The sequence below is a fragment of the Pelobates fuscus genome, chromosome 2 (genome assembly GCF_036172605.1).
Source record: "Pelobates fuscus isolate aPelFus1 chromosome 2, aPelFus1.pri, whole genome shotgun sequence".
In the NCBI taxonomy this organism is placed as follows: Eukaryota; Metazoa; Chordata; class Amphibia; order Anura; family Pelobatidae; genus Pelobates; species Pelobates fuscus.
In genome coordinates this window covers 303,713,635-303,728,961 of record NC_086318.1, presented here as the reverse complement: position 1 = coordinate 303,728,961, position 15,327 = coordinate 303,713,635, and the positions used below count along the sequence as shown (strand labels likewise).

Sequence of the window (15,327 nt, the reverse complement as noted above, 5' to 3'; positions counted from 1 at the left end):
TTTGATATAATGTATACATACCTATACACGTGTTATTATTAATTACATGTGTTTATATATTAAGCATCACTCCTGTATGCATAAAACACTCAAATTGTAGACAAAAATCGGAGTCATATCACTTTAAAACCAGAACCACCACACGCACTACACACAATCACCAAGACAAAGGGAAGAAGCTATAATCCAGATAATTCAGAAAAATTTAAATTTTTGCTACATAAATCCAAATGGCAAAGTTGAAGCAAAAATACCCTTGTTCTAACTATTCAAAGTTACAGAAATTGTTATTTCTAGATCTGCTATTTTCGCTTAATTTTTCAATTTAGATTTAATTTGTGAAAATTAGTTTAGCAAATAGCACTGTCAATGTCCACAGAAAGGGCCCACAATATTTGTAATTGATATTTGGTGTCAGGGAAGTAGATTAAAGGGACACTGCTCAGCTCATTGAAGTGGTCTGGGTCCCATGGGTCAATGTCCCATGTCCCTTTACCCTACACTAGCAACTATTGCAGTTTCTGAGATATTGCAATAATTACCTGTAACGGATGGCCTGGCACCCCGACTGGGTACCTCCGTTTGGCGGATGCTCCTAGTGCTTCCCGAGGGCTCCAAGCACTCCACTAGACACCATAACCACCACAGACGCCACGAACCGCCGCAGCTTGGTTGGGGTCTCGCCATCTTCCACCCACACTGGACCCAAGATCCAGCTTCCAGTAGGTAGACCTCTCTTGTAATCCAGAGAGCAGGAACAGGAACAGCTCTTACAAAAGCTCGTGATTATACTCTGAGGAGTGAGTATAGCAATCCCCAGAGTGTGGTTCTCCAATCCCCCAAACATGAGCCAAGACTTCATGAAGGGTAGAACAAGTCTGAGACTTTATTGGTACAGGTTTGCTTATTTACAATTCCTCAGAGGCACACCCCCTGGACCTGATGGAACACAGGCACACAAAGGACACAAACCAATCAGAACAATACAACAATGTCTGACACTCCCACTTACAGCACACAATCCCTCCCCTCTGCCTGTGATACAATTAACAAAGACAATGGGCTAACTCAATTAACTGTAAATAGAAAAAACAAATTTTTACAAACCCCAAAAAGTACTCCAAAACACAACATATCCCCACAAAATCACAGTCACATCCCCTGATAGCCCCGATCTGGGTGAACAACATACCCAAAAATCACCCAGATCGGTTCAGGAATTTCCTAGAAGTCTTATTTTTGCCCCACCGTGCACATGGTCCAATGCCCAAAACAGTTCCATACACAAGACAACAAAACAACGCTGGACAATTTAAGATGGCCGCCGCCACATGTTTGAATCTGTCCCAGTTAAAGGTCCAAGGGGCAGAAACAGTACTTTGAACATGGGTTATCACAGGGCCCATAGTGCCAGGGTAAGAGGCTGGCAAACAGGCCCCTCCAAAAAACAGTGGCGAAGTGGATTTCCTCACATTACCTCTGAGGGTTAACTCTACCCAGACAGCCACTAAAGAAGACTTCCTGAATTGAAACGTCCCCCCCCCCCCCCTTAGAAAAAGCATTAAAAAATATTTTCCTATGGGGAAATCCTAATGTGAGCATCTGTATTAGGTCTCCCCTGCCAGCGAGGGAGTGTGGGCGGAGCCTCACCCAGCATCGAGGGACATCTGCACTGGATTTAGATAAGTGACTGAAGGGGTTCAGAGCCACTGGAGGGGAGCACGAGGGAGGGCACTGTAGGATTCTATAAGGCCAAGAAACGGCATTGTTTTCCTGGCACTATAGAATCTCTTTAAAATGACTGATAAGTAAATTGAGCTACCACGTCAGACCCTTGGACAATTAGTTTTGTTTTTTCCTTTCTTAAAACATTCCACATCCCTGAATTTTCATTTGAAATATTTTGTCTGAAGTTTCAACCCTTTGCATCAAGGTTGGGCTGGCCAAACTTCATAGTACGCCAAAAATTAGTCATTACTAATTTTGTAGTATTGTTGCCTACATAAAACACAGCTGTCTGGCCAATCACGTAAACAGGGAGCTGTAGTTTAACAGTAAAACATATTTATGGTTTCTTGCTCACCAGTTTGGCCTTAATGGCCCCGGAGTCCACACTCTGGCCAGTCTTGGCATGTAGTTGAAGCTGCACAGCATGCAGTTGTAGAAGCTGATTATGAACCTCTTTATCCAAAACCACTTTTTCTGCCTGGGTTTCCGTCAGTTCTGATTTCAGGTCAACAATCTGTGCCTAAAAGACAGATATAAGGAAAAACAAAATGTTATTATAAAGATCTCCAGTGCCCATCCAAGTTATAGAGTCACTTCAAGCATAATAACCACATACCTTTCTCAAACCAGTTTAGTGAATGGGGAGTCATTGATTGTCTGAGAGCACCAGTTGATCTCTCCACTGGAGGTAAATTTGAAGTAAGGCCCTTCAGGGGGCCTCCTAGCAGCATAATAATTTAGATGAAGTTGTTTTGGTGCCTTCAATGTCTCTTTAACCCCTTAAGGACACATGACAGAAACTTGGTCCTTATGGGGTTAAACTCTATGTGTAGCGCTTCATACTGAAACACTGGACATACAGACTCCAGGAACAATGACTACTTCAAATCACCAACGTGGTCATTGTGCATGGAGTAACTCTTTAAAGAGACACAGTTGAATAGGCAAGAAAACAATCAGAGGTCTCCAATGGAACGGTCATCCTTCAAGGCAGTGCCTATATACTGCTTCAATCAGCTTGGCCTTTAGTGCACAGAAGTGACAATTCCCATGCTGCTAACGATACCCAAAACATACTGTCAACTCCAATTATCAGAACAAAGTAGGTTATGGCACTGTCCCTACAAGTATTTTATACAAGATAAACCACGGTCAAGATTTGTTATTAATAGAACAGGCAGGTTTCTGCTCAGGTGGCTTGCACATCAGTTTCTTTACCTAAAAAAACAGGAGTCAAAAAATGTTTTTAAAAAATAAAGGACGCAACGCAAACAAGGTTTTGTGCCCCTTTAGGCTATCAACAGTTCAGAAATAAGGTAGAGGTTCTCCATCTGCTAAAATATTAATAAAAAAGTACCACCCAAACACAATACTCCAAAATGACAAACTATTCTCAAAATGCATTGGGGTTTGTGTGTGTGTGTGTGTATTCTTGCTAGAGGATTCAATATCTACCTAAAAAGATAGGATAATAACTTCAAGCTTACTTGCAGTGTTTCTAAAGAACCAATAAGGCAGAAATATGCTAAATCACAAAACAGCCCACTTCTGTGGCTTACAAAGTTTGCTAAATTGATGCTGCATGGAAGACAAATGCAGGCATGTAAAATATGAATAAAACACTGAACGCATTTACAAATATAAACCTTCGCAGATATCATTTTGTTATAATTATACATAAGCAGGGACAAATGTATAACATATTCAAATTGGCAGACAACATACAATCCTTTCACATCAAGTGCAAGGCCAGTCAAAGGCTGCCAAAGATATATTCAAAAGAACACTCCAGGCACCATAACTACAAGAGTTTACATTCTCAAATTTGATTGGATTACTTACAATATGGGGAGTGGGAACGACACCACAGCACTCCAGAAACCATAACTATGGCGAGCTGTACCAGTTATGATGCTTGGAATGTTCCTTGAAACATAAATGGTCACCTTACCTGGCAGCCTCTCTGAACTATGCAGAATGTCCGATGCATTTGGCAGTGATTAGAGAGGATGTCACATGAGCAGGGGGCACACATGCAAAATATGTTTATGTGGTTACCTGTACCTAAAAAAAGCAGATATATATTATCAGTCTCTTTAAATATTTTCTGTTACCCCTTTAGTTCAGAGGTAAGTAAATGGTAAATCCCCAGATGCTGCAGAACTGCAACTTCCATGATGCTTTGCTATTCTAAATGCTGGAAAAGCATCATGGCAGGTGTAGTTCCGCAACATTTGGATTCTATCTATTGGCCAGCCCTGCTTTAGAGGGATCAGTAATGTACCATTGCATTTCCACAATCTGAACCTTAAAGGACCACTCTAGTGCCAGGAAAGCATACTCGTTTTCCTGGCACTAGAGTGCCCTGAGGGTGCCCCCACCCTCAGGGACCCCCTCCCGCCCAGCTCTGGAAAGGGGAAAGGGGTTAAATCTTACCTTTTTCCAGCGCTGGGCGGAGAGATCTCCCCCTGCTCTCCTCCTCTTCTCCTCTTCTCCTCCCCGTCGGCTGAATGCGCACGCGCGGCAAGAGCTGCACGCGCATTCAGCCGGTCACATAGGAAAGCATTCATAATGCTTTCCTATGGACGCTGGCGTGCTCTCACTGTGAAAATCACAGTGAGAAGCACGCAAGCGCCTCTAGCGGCTGTCAATGAGACAGCCACTAGAGGACATAGGGGGGAAGGCTTAACCCATTCATAAACATAGCAGTTTCTCTGAAACTGCTATGTTTATGAAAAAATGGGTTAACCCTAGAAGGACCTGGCACCCAGACCACCTCATTAAGCTGAAGTGGTCTGGGTGCCTAGAGTGGTCCTTTAAAGATCAGATACTGATTTGCCATGTGTGATAGCAATTCCTTGTTCTGGGCAGGCCAGGCCTTCATTAACACTTTCACGCTTAACACTGTAGCTCCAAGAAAAAAAAACCTGAATTCCACACTGTTGTATTGATGCAAGACTGATTTTGTTAATACCCTGAGGTGGTCCACTTGCCTTACAAAAAGCGCCATCCCAATAAGTTTGTGTAGCCGTAATACTGGCCACCTCTTGCAGCCGGTGATATCACGGACATCTGGTAAAAACTAAAATAGACTTGTGGCCATAAGTCAAAATTACATTAATCTTGTTGCCGGGAGGGACAATCAAAAAATGCAACTTGCACACAATGAACTATCAAATAGAGAATATCTGAAGGATGTATGTGATTGGTTGATGTGTGTGTACAATTTGAATTAATATGTACAAATACACCTGATGGCAGCAGGTTCCTAAAAGAAAAGTGATGCTACTCTTGATGTAGCTACACAGCTATTCGAATAGTGTTGATGGTGGTTTCAGTTCCTGAGGGTTCTTCAGATGGATAGTAACGAACTGAGCAACGGTTTGTGCCCCAAGTCAGGGACCAACCACCCTAGGATTAGTGTCACACCATGCATAGCACTGCAAATACTTTATATAAAAACAAACCAACACAAGACATCCAATAAGGCACTACACCTTTTAGCTCCAGGGCATTTAGGTAGTCTAGAATTGTAGTTCGGTGTGCAAACTGCAATGCATATAAAATCCAATCAATGTGCAAAATAAAAAAAAAATAATAAAGTATTTAACCAGGAAAGGTACGTTCAGATTACTAGGCAAACATTCCCCTTAATTTCTAAACAGATAGGGCTAACCCACTCAAGATCACTGCTGTCCATGTTTGACAAAGCTGACACTTACATATATTCTGCACTTTTAAGTAGCTGTAGAGGGGGCAATCTATGGGTGTTGATCAGTGACAGGTTCTATGGAGGTGCACGGGCGCTAGGTGGTGTCATACAACCTAAAACGCACACAAAAACCTGGGATTTGCCAAGCCCTGCTCTAGGAGAATAATGGGAAGGCTTTCTCAATGAAATTACAAGCAACCCGAATTTGTACCAATGCTAAGATATATCTAAAAGCAAACCAGTTGGGCTTGATCATTATCTAACCTTAAAACAAAGAAGTGATGAATGGAATGCCATATTGTTTTACCTACAAAGACTGCGGATTTCTGATCTCTTAACTATGCAAAACAAAACGTGCATTATTACAACTATTTAGGTTCCTGTCCATATTTACATAAAAAGGAATTTGAATATTATGTTAACATTTCTTCCAAATGTTAACTAAAGTTGTAGATTTACATTCCATATCCAGGATATATTCTGTGTTTCCGTTTCTATAAATTCTGAATTGTGGCATATTGAAAGCCAAAATGTATTACAAGAACACTCAGTGCACCAAAGCAAGTTCAACAAAATGGAGTTATGGTGCCAGGAGATCCCTGGCGCTGGTTTACTTTGGGGTTAAACCATTCAAGAAGGTTTTTAACACCAAGGTCTTCGCCAACGCCATTTCTTTCTGCCCCCGCCACCAATCGCTTTCTGAAAATCTCGAATGTTTTCAAGTTGATACTTTTGGAATAAGAACTCACACCGCAATTGGAAGGTGATAAAGTAAAGCAGACTGTATAGACACCAATTATGTACACAGAGTTTAGGAATAACAGGGAGACCTTAGGCTTGCTAGAAGAGATCAGTTTTAAGAGACTTATTAAAAGATTTAAGACAAGGGAAGGTAGGTTGTTCTATAGGAACAGAGTTGTCTTTTTCATATATTTTTTTTTTAATACTGTACGCGAGCAGTAGCATTACATGTGCTGCAATTCATTGTTACAGAACTATTAAACTAAACTGTTCCCACAGAATACAGCCCTCAACTACGTTTGTCAATTTTTGTATTGACTCTTAGATATACTGTGTCTTTCTGCTGGTACCTATTGCACCCGTGGATAGCGCTGCAGAATGGGTTGGTACTATAAAGTATAATAATAATAATAATGTGGTGCTTTAAAATAATTAAAATGAGATTACCTACTAGGTGTGTCCAAGAAATTGCATTGTGAAACATGGTCATTTTTATTTATTTTTTTCCAAACCTGCCTAACAGGTCTCCGTCATAGGTCAATTACATTAACGGGGACTTTGTACTTAAAGTAAGGAATACATGTTTGTTAATGGCTGTTTTAGTGTTTTCCTAACGCAATATTTATTTTACTATTATGGTCCCATAAACCTATTTACTTACCTTTTATTTCCCCAGTCCACTGTTCTCACAGCGGCAATGCCTCCAACTCTGCTATAAGAGATGCCATGTAATGAATTCCCCATAGAGAAACAATGGGGGCTAGTGTGCATGTGCAGCAATCTCCATGCTGTGAAAGTCAGCATCTTCTCAGAATTACTCAACACATCTCTATGGGGAGCATGAAGACGCTAAAGGTCAGTCCCTCAAAGATTATTGGACTGCAACAGGAATGTCCTCTAGTGGCTGCCTGAGTAACAGCCGCTGGTAGTGACCACAAGTACCCAAGCAACCGTTCCTTTTCTCGTTGCCGAGACAGCAGGAAAAGTATTTTTCCACCAGAAAAACTCTCTCTACAGTGAAAGGTTGCGGAGGGCAACGGAATGAGGCACTTGTGACAGAGACATACCTCATTTTAGGGACCTTTTTAACTTTGCACTGCAGAAAGCTCAAGGAGGATGTTTCCCCCGCCAAGTAAGTAGGATAATCTCAGGCGGATAGGACCTGCCAAAAATGGGATATATCGGTGTTGTGGCAAGCATATGTAATGTACGATAATATACTGTAGCTAAACACAAGTAGAACAACTAAGAAAATACGCAGTGAGTCTTTGTTGTAGAATGCTTATACATGTGTTAGAGGAGGGGTCCTCAAACGCTGGCCCACTAGATGTTGCTGAACTTCACCCATGATTCTTTGAATTACATAGATAGCCAGAGAATCATGGGAGTTGTAGTTCAGCAACATCTGGGGGGCCGGAGTTTGAGGATTAGAATGTTAAAGGGATACTATAGGCATCAGAACCACTACAACGTAAAAAAAAACACTAGTGTTCCAAATAATTTTTTAATTTTTATGCCCATTGGGGGGGGTGAGGGAGTCATAATCTTAATAGTAAGTAGACTACTATAGCGTTTTAAATATATATTTCTATTTCCAACACTGTAGTGTTCCTTTAAAAGAAAAGAAAAAAATAAATAAAAATCAATTCCAGTCTCTCTTACACCAAAACTCTAGTAGCATCTGCATACCCAGTCGTCATGCGCTCTGCCATGAAAACAGACACCAGCTCGCACCCCATGACTTAGCATAATTTGCAGCATTCAGTCTCCCCTAGTTGATGCTTACAGCGCAGGAAGCAAGGCAATCCTATCTTTCAAGCGTCCTCATCATCAGTTCTATCACACTAATTAAGCTTATATACCCAATATTCCTTTATCAAGTCTCATGAGTAGTTTCTGGATGTTAGTAAATAAAAAAGATACAAATTAGTGGCGTTCCCACGTTTTAGCACAACAGCTGCAATCATGGAAAACACAGTCCAGAACATCTGGAGTGAAAGAGGCGAGTTCATGTGGCAAATAAGCAATATACACACACACACACACACACACACACATTTATGTATGTATTTTTTTTTTTTTTTTTTTACAAGGTTTACTCGGGTGAAGTAACGATTTAAAATTACAAACTTTGGACAGAGCTAAATTGGAATGGCTAAAGACAGTGATCCTTTTTTGGAGTGAGTGGGTTAACATAATAATATGTTAAACAATGAAGAAGAAAAACAAAAGAAAAGTCTTAAACAGCAGCAACATAATTTACTAGCTTACATATATTAAGTCCATGGTAACAATCTCCCATCAATGTTGCTGGTTAAAGTCCTGACCAACCAGTTTATTACAAACAATAGGTCTTTCAAGTAACACTGGGAGCGAAAAATTATTAATTTGACAAACCTCAACACCTATGCAATCTCTTCCCTGTAATTATGTGCAAGTGGCCTTCAAACCGCATTGTACAGCGCTACAGAATTTGCTTGTCGCTATATAAATAATAAAATTTAAAAACACTTTTCCATATCAGCCAATCTCTTCCCAAATTGCCCACACAAGTTGTTCCCGACAAAGTCTTAAATGAACACCAACTTTCCAGACGTTTTCCCAGTTTTACTCCAACGGGAATTACAAAACTGGAATCAGTGACCCCTCACTGACATACTGCGGGCCAGAAATATCAGTTACCGGTGGGGATTCCCTCTATCCCTCACGGCCTCAAATAACGGGGCTACAGCCACCCTATCAGCAGCAGGAGACAGAGCACTGTTCACTCAGACCCTGGGTCTCCCCAATGTGCAGCTCCAGGACTGCTACGGTCCACAACAGGCCGAACCAGCAACAAGATTGCCACAACGCCCAAGATGGCAGACTCCATCCGGAATGACCACAGGGATCCACCTTTTAGACCGCAAACCCCGGTGGGCTCTTCCTCAAGACAGTAAACTATCGCATAGCACCTGTAGATCTGTACCTGAGAGCCCACGATCCCACCCCCCGTAGCCGCATCCAAGACCCTGCTAGTACCAACAAGAGCCTCAACCTAGACCTCGAAAGCAGACAACCCAGAGAAAAATATAACTGAAACACCAAACAACTATAACGATCCTCTACCCCTAGAATCATTAGCACGAGACTTAATAAGGACTACCGACGGGAGGCAGAATGGAAAAAAGGACACGTTGCATACCTGAAACAGGGCACAGATGGCACAATCACAGCCCTACACACCTAAAGAGAGACTTTAAATGCCTTGGAACCCGAGCACACATGGACACTGACCTCCAAGGGACTTATGCCACTGTGAAACTTAGCTCCACCACCCAGCCCAACAGCACCCCCAAATCTGGACTAGCCCAAACATACCGGACACGGCCTAGAACACCTCTCGAGCCAATATCCCGGCATCCGGATAAGATCCCCACCGAACTGAGACCTACAATACCCAGCGGATGGGTGGCTGTGGCGGGCAAATTGATAAAGAGATGTAAAGAGTATCATGTATGTTGTACACCTTTCATTGTGTCACGTGCATTTCAGACATATCTCATCAGCTGTACCACAGATACCTCACATCCTATCCACATGGGCCTCCACGGCACCACACCCTCGTATCACCCCACTTCCCACAAGATGACTCACATACCCTGGTAATCCTCAGTACCAGGTCCAAGTCACGACCGCCTAAAGTGGGGTCACCTCGCCCCACCTAATCCACCCACCACTGATGCCACGCATGGGGCAAAGCGCACACCAACCCGTGGGGGTGAAGACACCAGGGACTTAGAGGGAGGGGGACCCCCAACTCCCTAAATTGTCCCAAGCAACATGTCCCACTCACCCCCAACCCAGGCATGGGACACCGATCAGCAGACCATACCCTTGCCCCAAATAAAACCCATTATACCACCCCGAACCCTAAACAAGAGTTAGGACACCAGTATTACTTGGATTGTCCGCCCCGGCTCCTCAGCGAGCACCTTAATTTAATTACCCTCACACAGCTTCTCTGAGCAGAGAAACGAGAGCCACTTCTGTTCCCCTTAATGTGACCCAAAACCAGGGGAAAGACACCAACACATCTGGCTACATCCATCTATTGCCTGAACTTAATCACTAGCTCACTGTGTTTTTTTCTTTTTGTTAACCTGTAAATAGTTACCTTCATTTTACTTTGTATCTACCTATTGTTTATATAGTACTCTGTGACGGCATACACACAACAGGATATTATTTCAGTCCTTAGCATACAGCTCAGCAGCACACATGGCTGATATTAACGTGGTCACATTTAATGTTCGGGGACTAAACTCACCTGCCAAACGCTCTCTAGCGCTCCATGAACGCCACAAACTCAGTAGCCCAGACCCTCCAGGACATTTCTGTAACTATATAGGAACTCATACCCCATTTAAATACATAGACCATTACTCAGACCCAAGCGGCAGGCTGTTAGTAGTCAAGGTACTGATAGGCAACACGGTGGTGACTCTGGCAAATCTCTCTCGCGAACTCCAAACAATGCAGTTCCCTTCGGAAATACCTTCACAAGGTAGAGAGGCACACAGAGGGGATTCTCATACTGGGGGGTGACATGAACGTGACTCTGCCCTAGACACCACCTCGCATTCCAAATATCTACCACGTTTCGACTAGAGCTAGGGTGACAACTACTAGACCAAGCACGGCTATTCGATAGCTGGCGGGTAACACCCCCCCCAAACGAAGGACTACTCGTTCTACTCTAACGTCACGCACTCTTACTCCAGAGCTTGACATGCTATTCCTGCAGCATAGACACCTCCACATGATCCAGCCTGTGCATACAGTCCCATAACATGGTCAGACCACGCGCCCATATCCCTGGCCATTCGTATACCCACCCTTCCTCCCAAACACTTCCAATGATTCTCAATGATTGGTCCATAGTTAAACAGATATCTACTGACCTACAACACTACTTCTCGGAAAATACATTTACAACAACCTCACCCCCAATCACGTGGGAAGCCCACAAAGCAGTAATATGAGGGCACCTTATTGCACTGGCGTCAAAACATAAGAAACACAAGGAAGCCCAAGTTAGAACACTTATGCGGGACATCAGACAACTAGAACAAAAATATAGCAATACATGCTCCCTAGACATCTACAAACAACTCATTGATAAACGTTCTGAGTTACAACAACGCTTGAGTTCCCAGATAAAACGCAAGCTACTTCTCTCCAAACACTCTTTGCTCAAAAAGGGAAATGCGGGTGCATGCTAGCCAAAGCCTTACAGCACAATAGGCAACAAACTTTCATATACCAACCAGGTTAAGACCCCCATGGGGACGGCATCCCACCACACGCCAGAGATACTAAAGGCCTTCCATACCTTTAACTCTAATCTTTACAACCTCAGACAATCTCCTACAGGCAGATATCCTTGATCAATATTGACCTGAAGCTTTTCACGAAGATCCTGGCTACCCATCTCAGACCACTATTGGGAGACCTAGTTCACCCTGATCAGGCGGGATTCGTACCCGGGAGGGAGGCTAAAAATAACACCACTAAACTCCAATACCTTATCCACCTCTCCGGGAGTGAAACATCGCAGAGCCTCACCCTCACCATCGATGCAGAAAAGGCATTTGACAGGGTGGACTGGTCCCTACAAGCCATGGGCTTTGGCCCAAACTGGATGAAATGGATATCAGCCATTTACTCCAAAACGGCCAACTATCTTCATACTCTCCATGGAACCCTTCCTCCGGGGAACACCCAGGCATTAAGGGTATTATAACACAGGGCCGTGAACACAAAGTCTCAACTTTTGCCGACGACTTGCTTTTCAAGATTACAGATCCACTCACGTCTCTCCCCCATATATTCACAGAGAGACACATATGCTGAGGTGTCTAATTTCAGGGTCAATGTCACCAAAGGCAAGATACTACCTCTCAATATCTCCAACATCACCAAAGACGCTATAATGAGACTGTTTGCCCTCAACTGGTCATCTAGGTCGTCAAGTATCTAGGGATACATTTACCAAAAATGTTACCAAAGAAATATGACCTGAACTTCCCGCCCTTACCGACATCCATTGCCACAGACCTCAAGACCTGGAACAAGTCGTACTTTGGGTGGCTTTGTAGAATAAACATTCTGAAAATTAAACTACTACCCAAACAACTCTACTTGCTACAAACCCTGCCCATCAGGCTACCGCCTACCTTCTTCATACAGGTGAAACGCCTTTTCTCATCCTTTATATAGGCACACAAACACCGTAGACTAAAATACATCTGCCTATCCAGACAGAAATCACAGGGAGGCCTAGGTCTACCAGACCTAGAAATCTACCACCAAGCCACCATACTCACCAGAATATTTGAATGGGCACAGCCACACAATCGCAAACAATGGGTGCAATTGGAGGCTGCTACATTCACGACACCCATTCACATGATACCATGGCACGAAAGGGGAATGACTTACATGGTACCGGGACACGCACCACACCCCACGATAACGCCGACATTACAGCTATGGTCAAAGATCAGTCAGACCCTAAACATAGCACCGCACCCCTCATCTCTGTATCCACTCACACAGAACCCGCTATTCCCCCCAGAACTTAAACCGGGAGCGCTCAGGGAATTCACACCTGACATGACTTACCTAGCTCTGGGACCACTATTAACGAATGAGGGTGTACGACCCTTTGACGAACTCGTACCACCGGCGAACCAAAATGCTTTGGTTCAGACATAAGCAAATCACACACTACATCCAGACTAACCCCATTCTCCTAAAGAGCTCGAGAACGGCCACTCAATTTGAAACAATTTGCTCCTCACAAAGTTTAAAAGCCAAAACCTCTATCCACCTTCTACAAAACTTGTCCAAAACCAACAAGCTAACGGTCTCCCAGATTTTACCAAACAGTGGGAAAGGGACCTAGAGATAACCTTACTGAACAGGGACTGGACACGAATCTTCACAAATATCTTCAAATCATCCCTGAGCACAAACACCCACAAAGGAAATTACAAAAGAATAGCTAGGTGGCATTACACGCCGACAAGGGTAAAATCGATTCTTCCCCAACTCACCAAACACGTGCTGTTGGTGCAACCAAGGAATAGGTACACCGGGGCACATCTGGTGGACATGCTCCATCATACAAACATACTGGGGAAAACCGAATGACCTCATGCATGCAATTACTGGCATCAAACTCCCACACAATCCCGAGGCCATGTTACTCATGCTATACCCCTCTCCCCTGCCCAAACATACTAGACTGCTACTAAACCACCTCCTCACAGCCTTATTCCCGTTAAATGGAAAAAGCCAACAAACCCATACATTAGAGAATGGATCCAGAAAGTAGACTCCGTCAGGATTATGGAGGAGCTATCTTACTCGTTTTCGCACATGTATGTCAACTAGCTGGAGACCATGGCTGACCTTTTTAAATACCCTTCCACCACAAGAAGCAACAGCACCAGCCCCATAGGGGCATTTGGACAAGACACCCAAGACTATCATCGACAGTAAATCAACACAAGGTTAGAGAGACCCAGTCTAAGCTAAAGAAGTGGGCAAATGCAACATGCATACACGCTATATGTGCAAGCACTTCCATTCTTGGGCAACTGCTTACTTATCTCCAGCATTCAGGCTTAGATCTACAGAAGATTATATATGTATATATAAAAAATAACTTTTTTTTTTTAAATCCCTTTTACAGGCATGTACCTGCCGGCACAGATTGCTCACTCTGGCTGATATTGATAGAGCTAATACACTGGAGCAGGTGATGTGGCCATTTTACTGGTTACCATGGTGATTGCTCCAGATACAGTGCTGACCATATCTAGCTGTGTGCTCTGGGCTGGGAATCCTGCCATGCCGGGGCTGCTGGGGCAGACTGTAACTCCCACCACCCCTGTCCATGCACCATGGCGGCCATGTGCGGTGTGTGCGCTCACCTCCAGTTTGTGGTTGATCTGGCTGACGGTCTGCGCCTTGTGACAGAGCTGAGCGAAGCAGGAGCTCAGGCTGGTCATCTTCTGCCGGCCCTCGTACGTGATGTCCGCCTGGTCCGGGTCTATCTCCCCCAGCAGCAGATCCACGTCCACGAACGCCTTGTCAAACTCCTTCTCCAGCACCTCCAGCCAGCGGAACATGGACATCCCGGGCACCGACCCGCCCGAGGACGAGGCCGCCGGGGAAGCCGAACACGGAGCTGCCGACATGACGGAGCAGCCGAGAGCAGGAACCGTCACTCACACCCCACGTACCGAGACCCGCCCGCTGATTGGACGGGAACTTCCGACAAGCGCGCACTCTGATTGGCTGCTCGAGGGGAGCACTCTGCAGGACTAGCAAGGCTAAAACCCTACGTCGTTTCTGATTGGTGAAGAAAATACCACGTGATAGAGCTACGGCTTCTCATTGGAGGATAAATCAATAATTGCAGTAAGGGCATAGTTTGCCGGGTAGTATTCTGACGGCAATCTGTCCGCTCGCTGTTTCTCCGCGGCCTGTGCTTGGCTGCAGTAGGGACACAGCGTTCTCGGTTTATTTACCGAGCCGTCGGCCGCTTCATATAGGCGATTAGCTGATCACGCCTGCCACAACCGAGCCTGTCCGAGTGTCAGGCCAGAGCAAGTGATTGCAGAGCAATCAATGGGCTGCTGGTCACGTGGTTTGCGTGTCCCGCCCAACTAGTGACAGTTGACATGCTGCCTGTCCTAATCTGTGACCCAGCAGCAATGTGGAAGGGGTGGGACCTTGCAGATTTCTCTATTTTAATTTTTTTTCCTATGCCTGTATTGTCTTATTTTTAACATTTCCTTTTTATCCTTCACAATATATGCATAAGCAAATCTGTAATAAGAGCGGCAATAAATACAAAATATAAAAATAACAAATATATATATATATTTACATGTCTTGCCTCTCTTATTACTTATTTGCTTATGTATATTATTTTATGTAAAACAACATATCTCTCTCTCTCTATGTAGTAAACTCATTTTATAATCTGGATAACTACAGCCTGCTTTGGAAACTGCCTAAACACCTTAATGCAGCAAATATCCACATATCTATGGAACAATAAAATGTAAAACAGTGTGATCCAACTGATT

The 15,327-nt window shown here is 43.9% G+C and overlaps 1 protein-coding gene across 4 annotated transcripts in view; it reads right to left on the bottom strand.

The window, feature by feature from the left end:
- The window catches only part of GOPC (golgi associated PDZ and coiled-coil motif containing), a 29,891-nt gene extending 15,299 nt beyond the window's left edge, over positions 1–14,592 (bottom strand). Inside the window, exons 1-2 of one of the 4 annotated variants that reach the window (XM_063443483.1) lie at positions 14,164–14,592; positions 2,084–2,248 (exon numbers count right to left, since the gene is read on the bottom strand). In XM_063443483.1, the coding sequence (XP_063299553.1) occupies positions 2,084–2,248; positions 14,164–14,430 (432 nt within the window). In that variant the 5' untranslated portion in view covers positions 14,431–14,592. The remainder of the gene's footprint in view (positions 1–2,083; positions 2,249–14,163) is intronic. The other 3 variants (XM_063443484.1, XM_063443485.1, XM_063443486.1) reach the window with 3 other exon arrangements.
- Between the last annotated feature and the right edge of the window lie 735 nt (positions 14,593–15,327).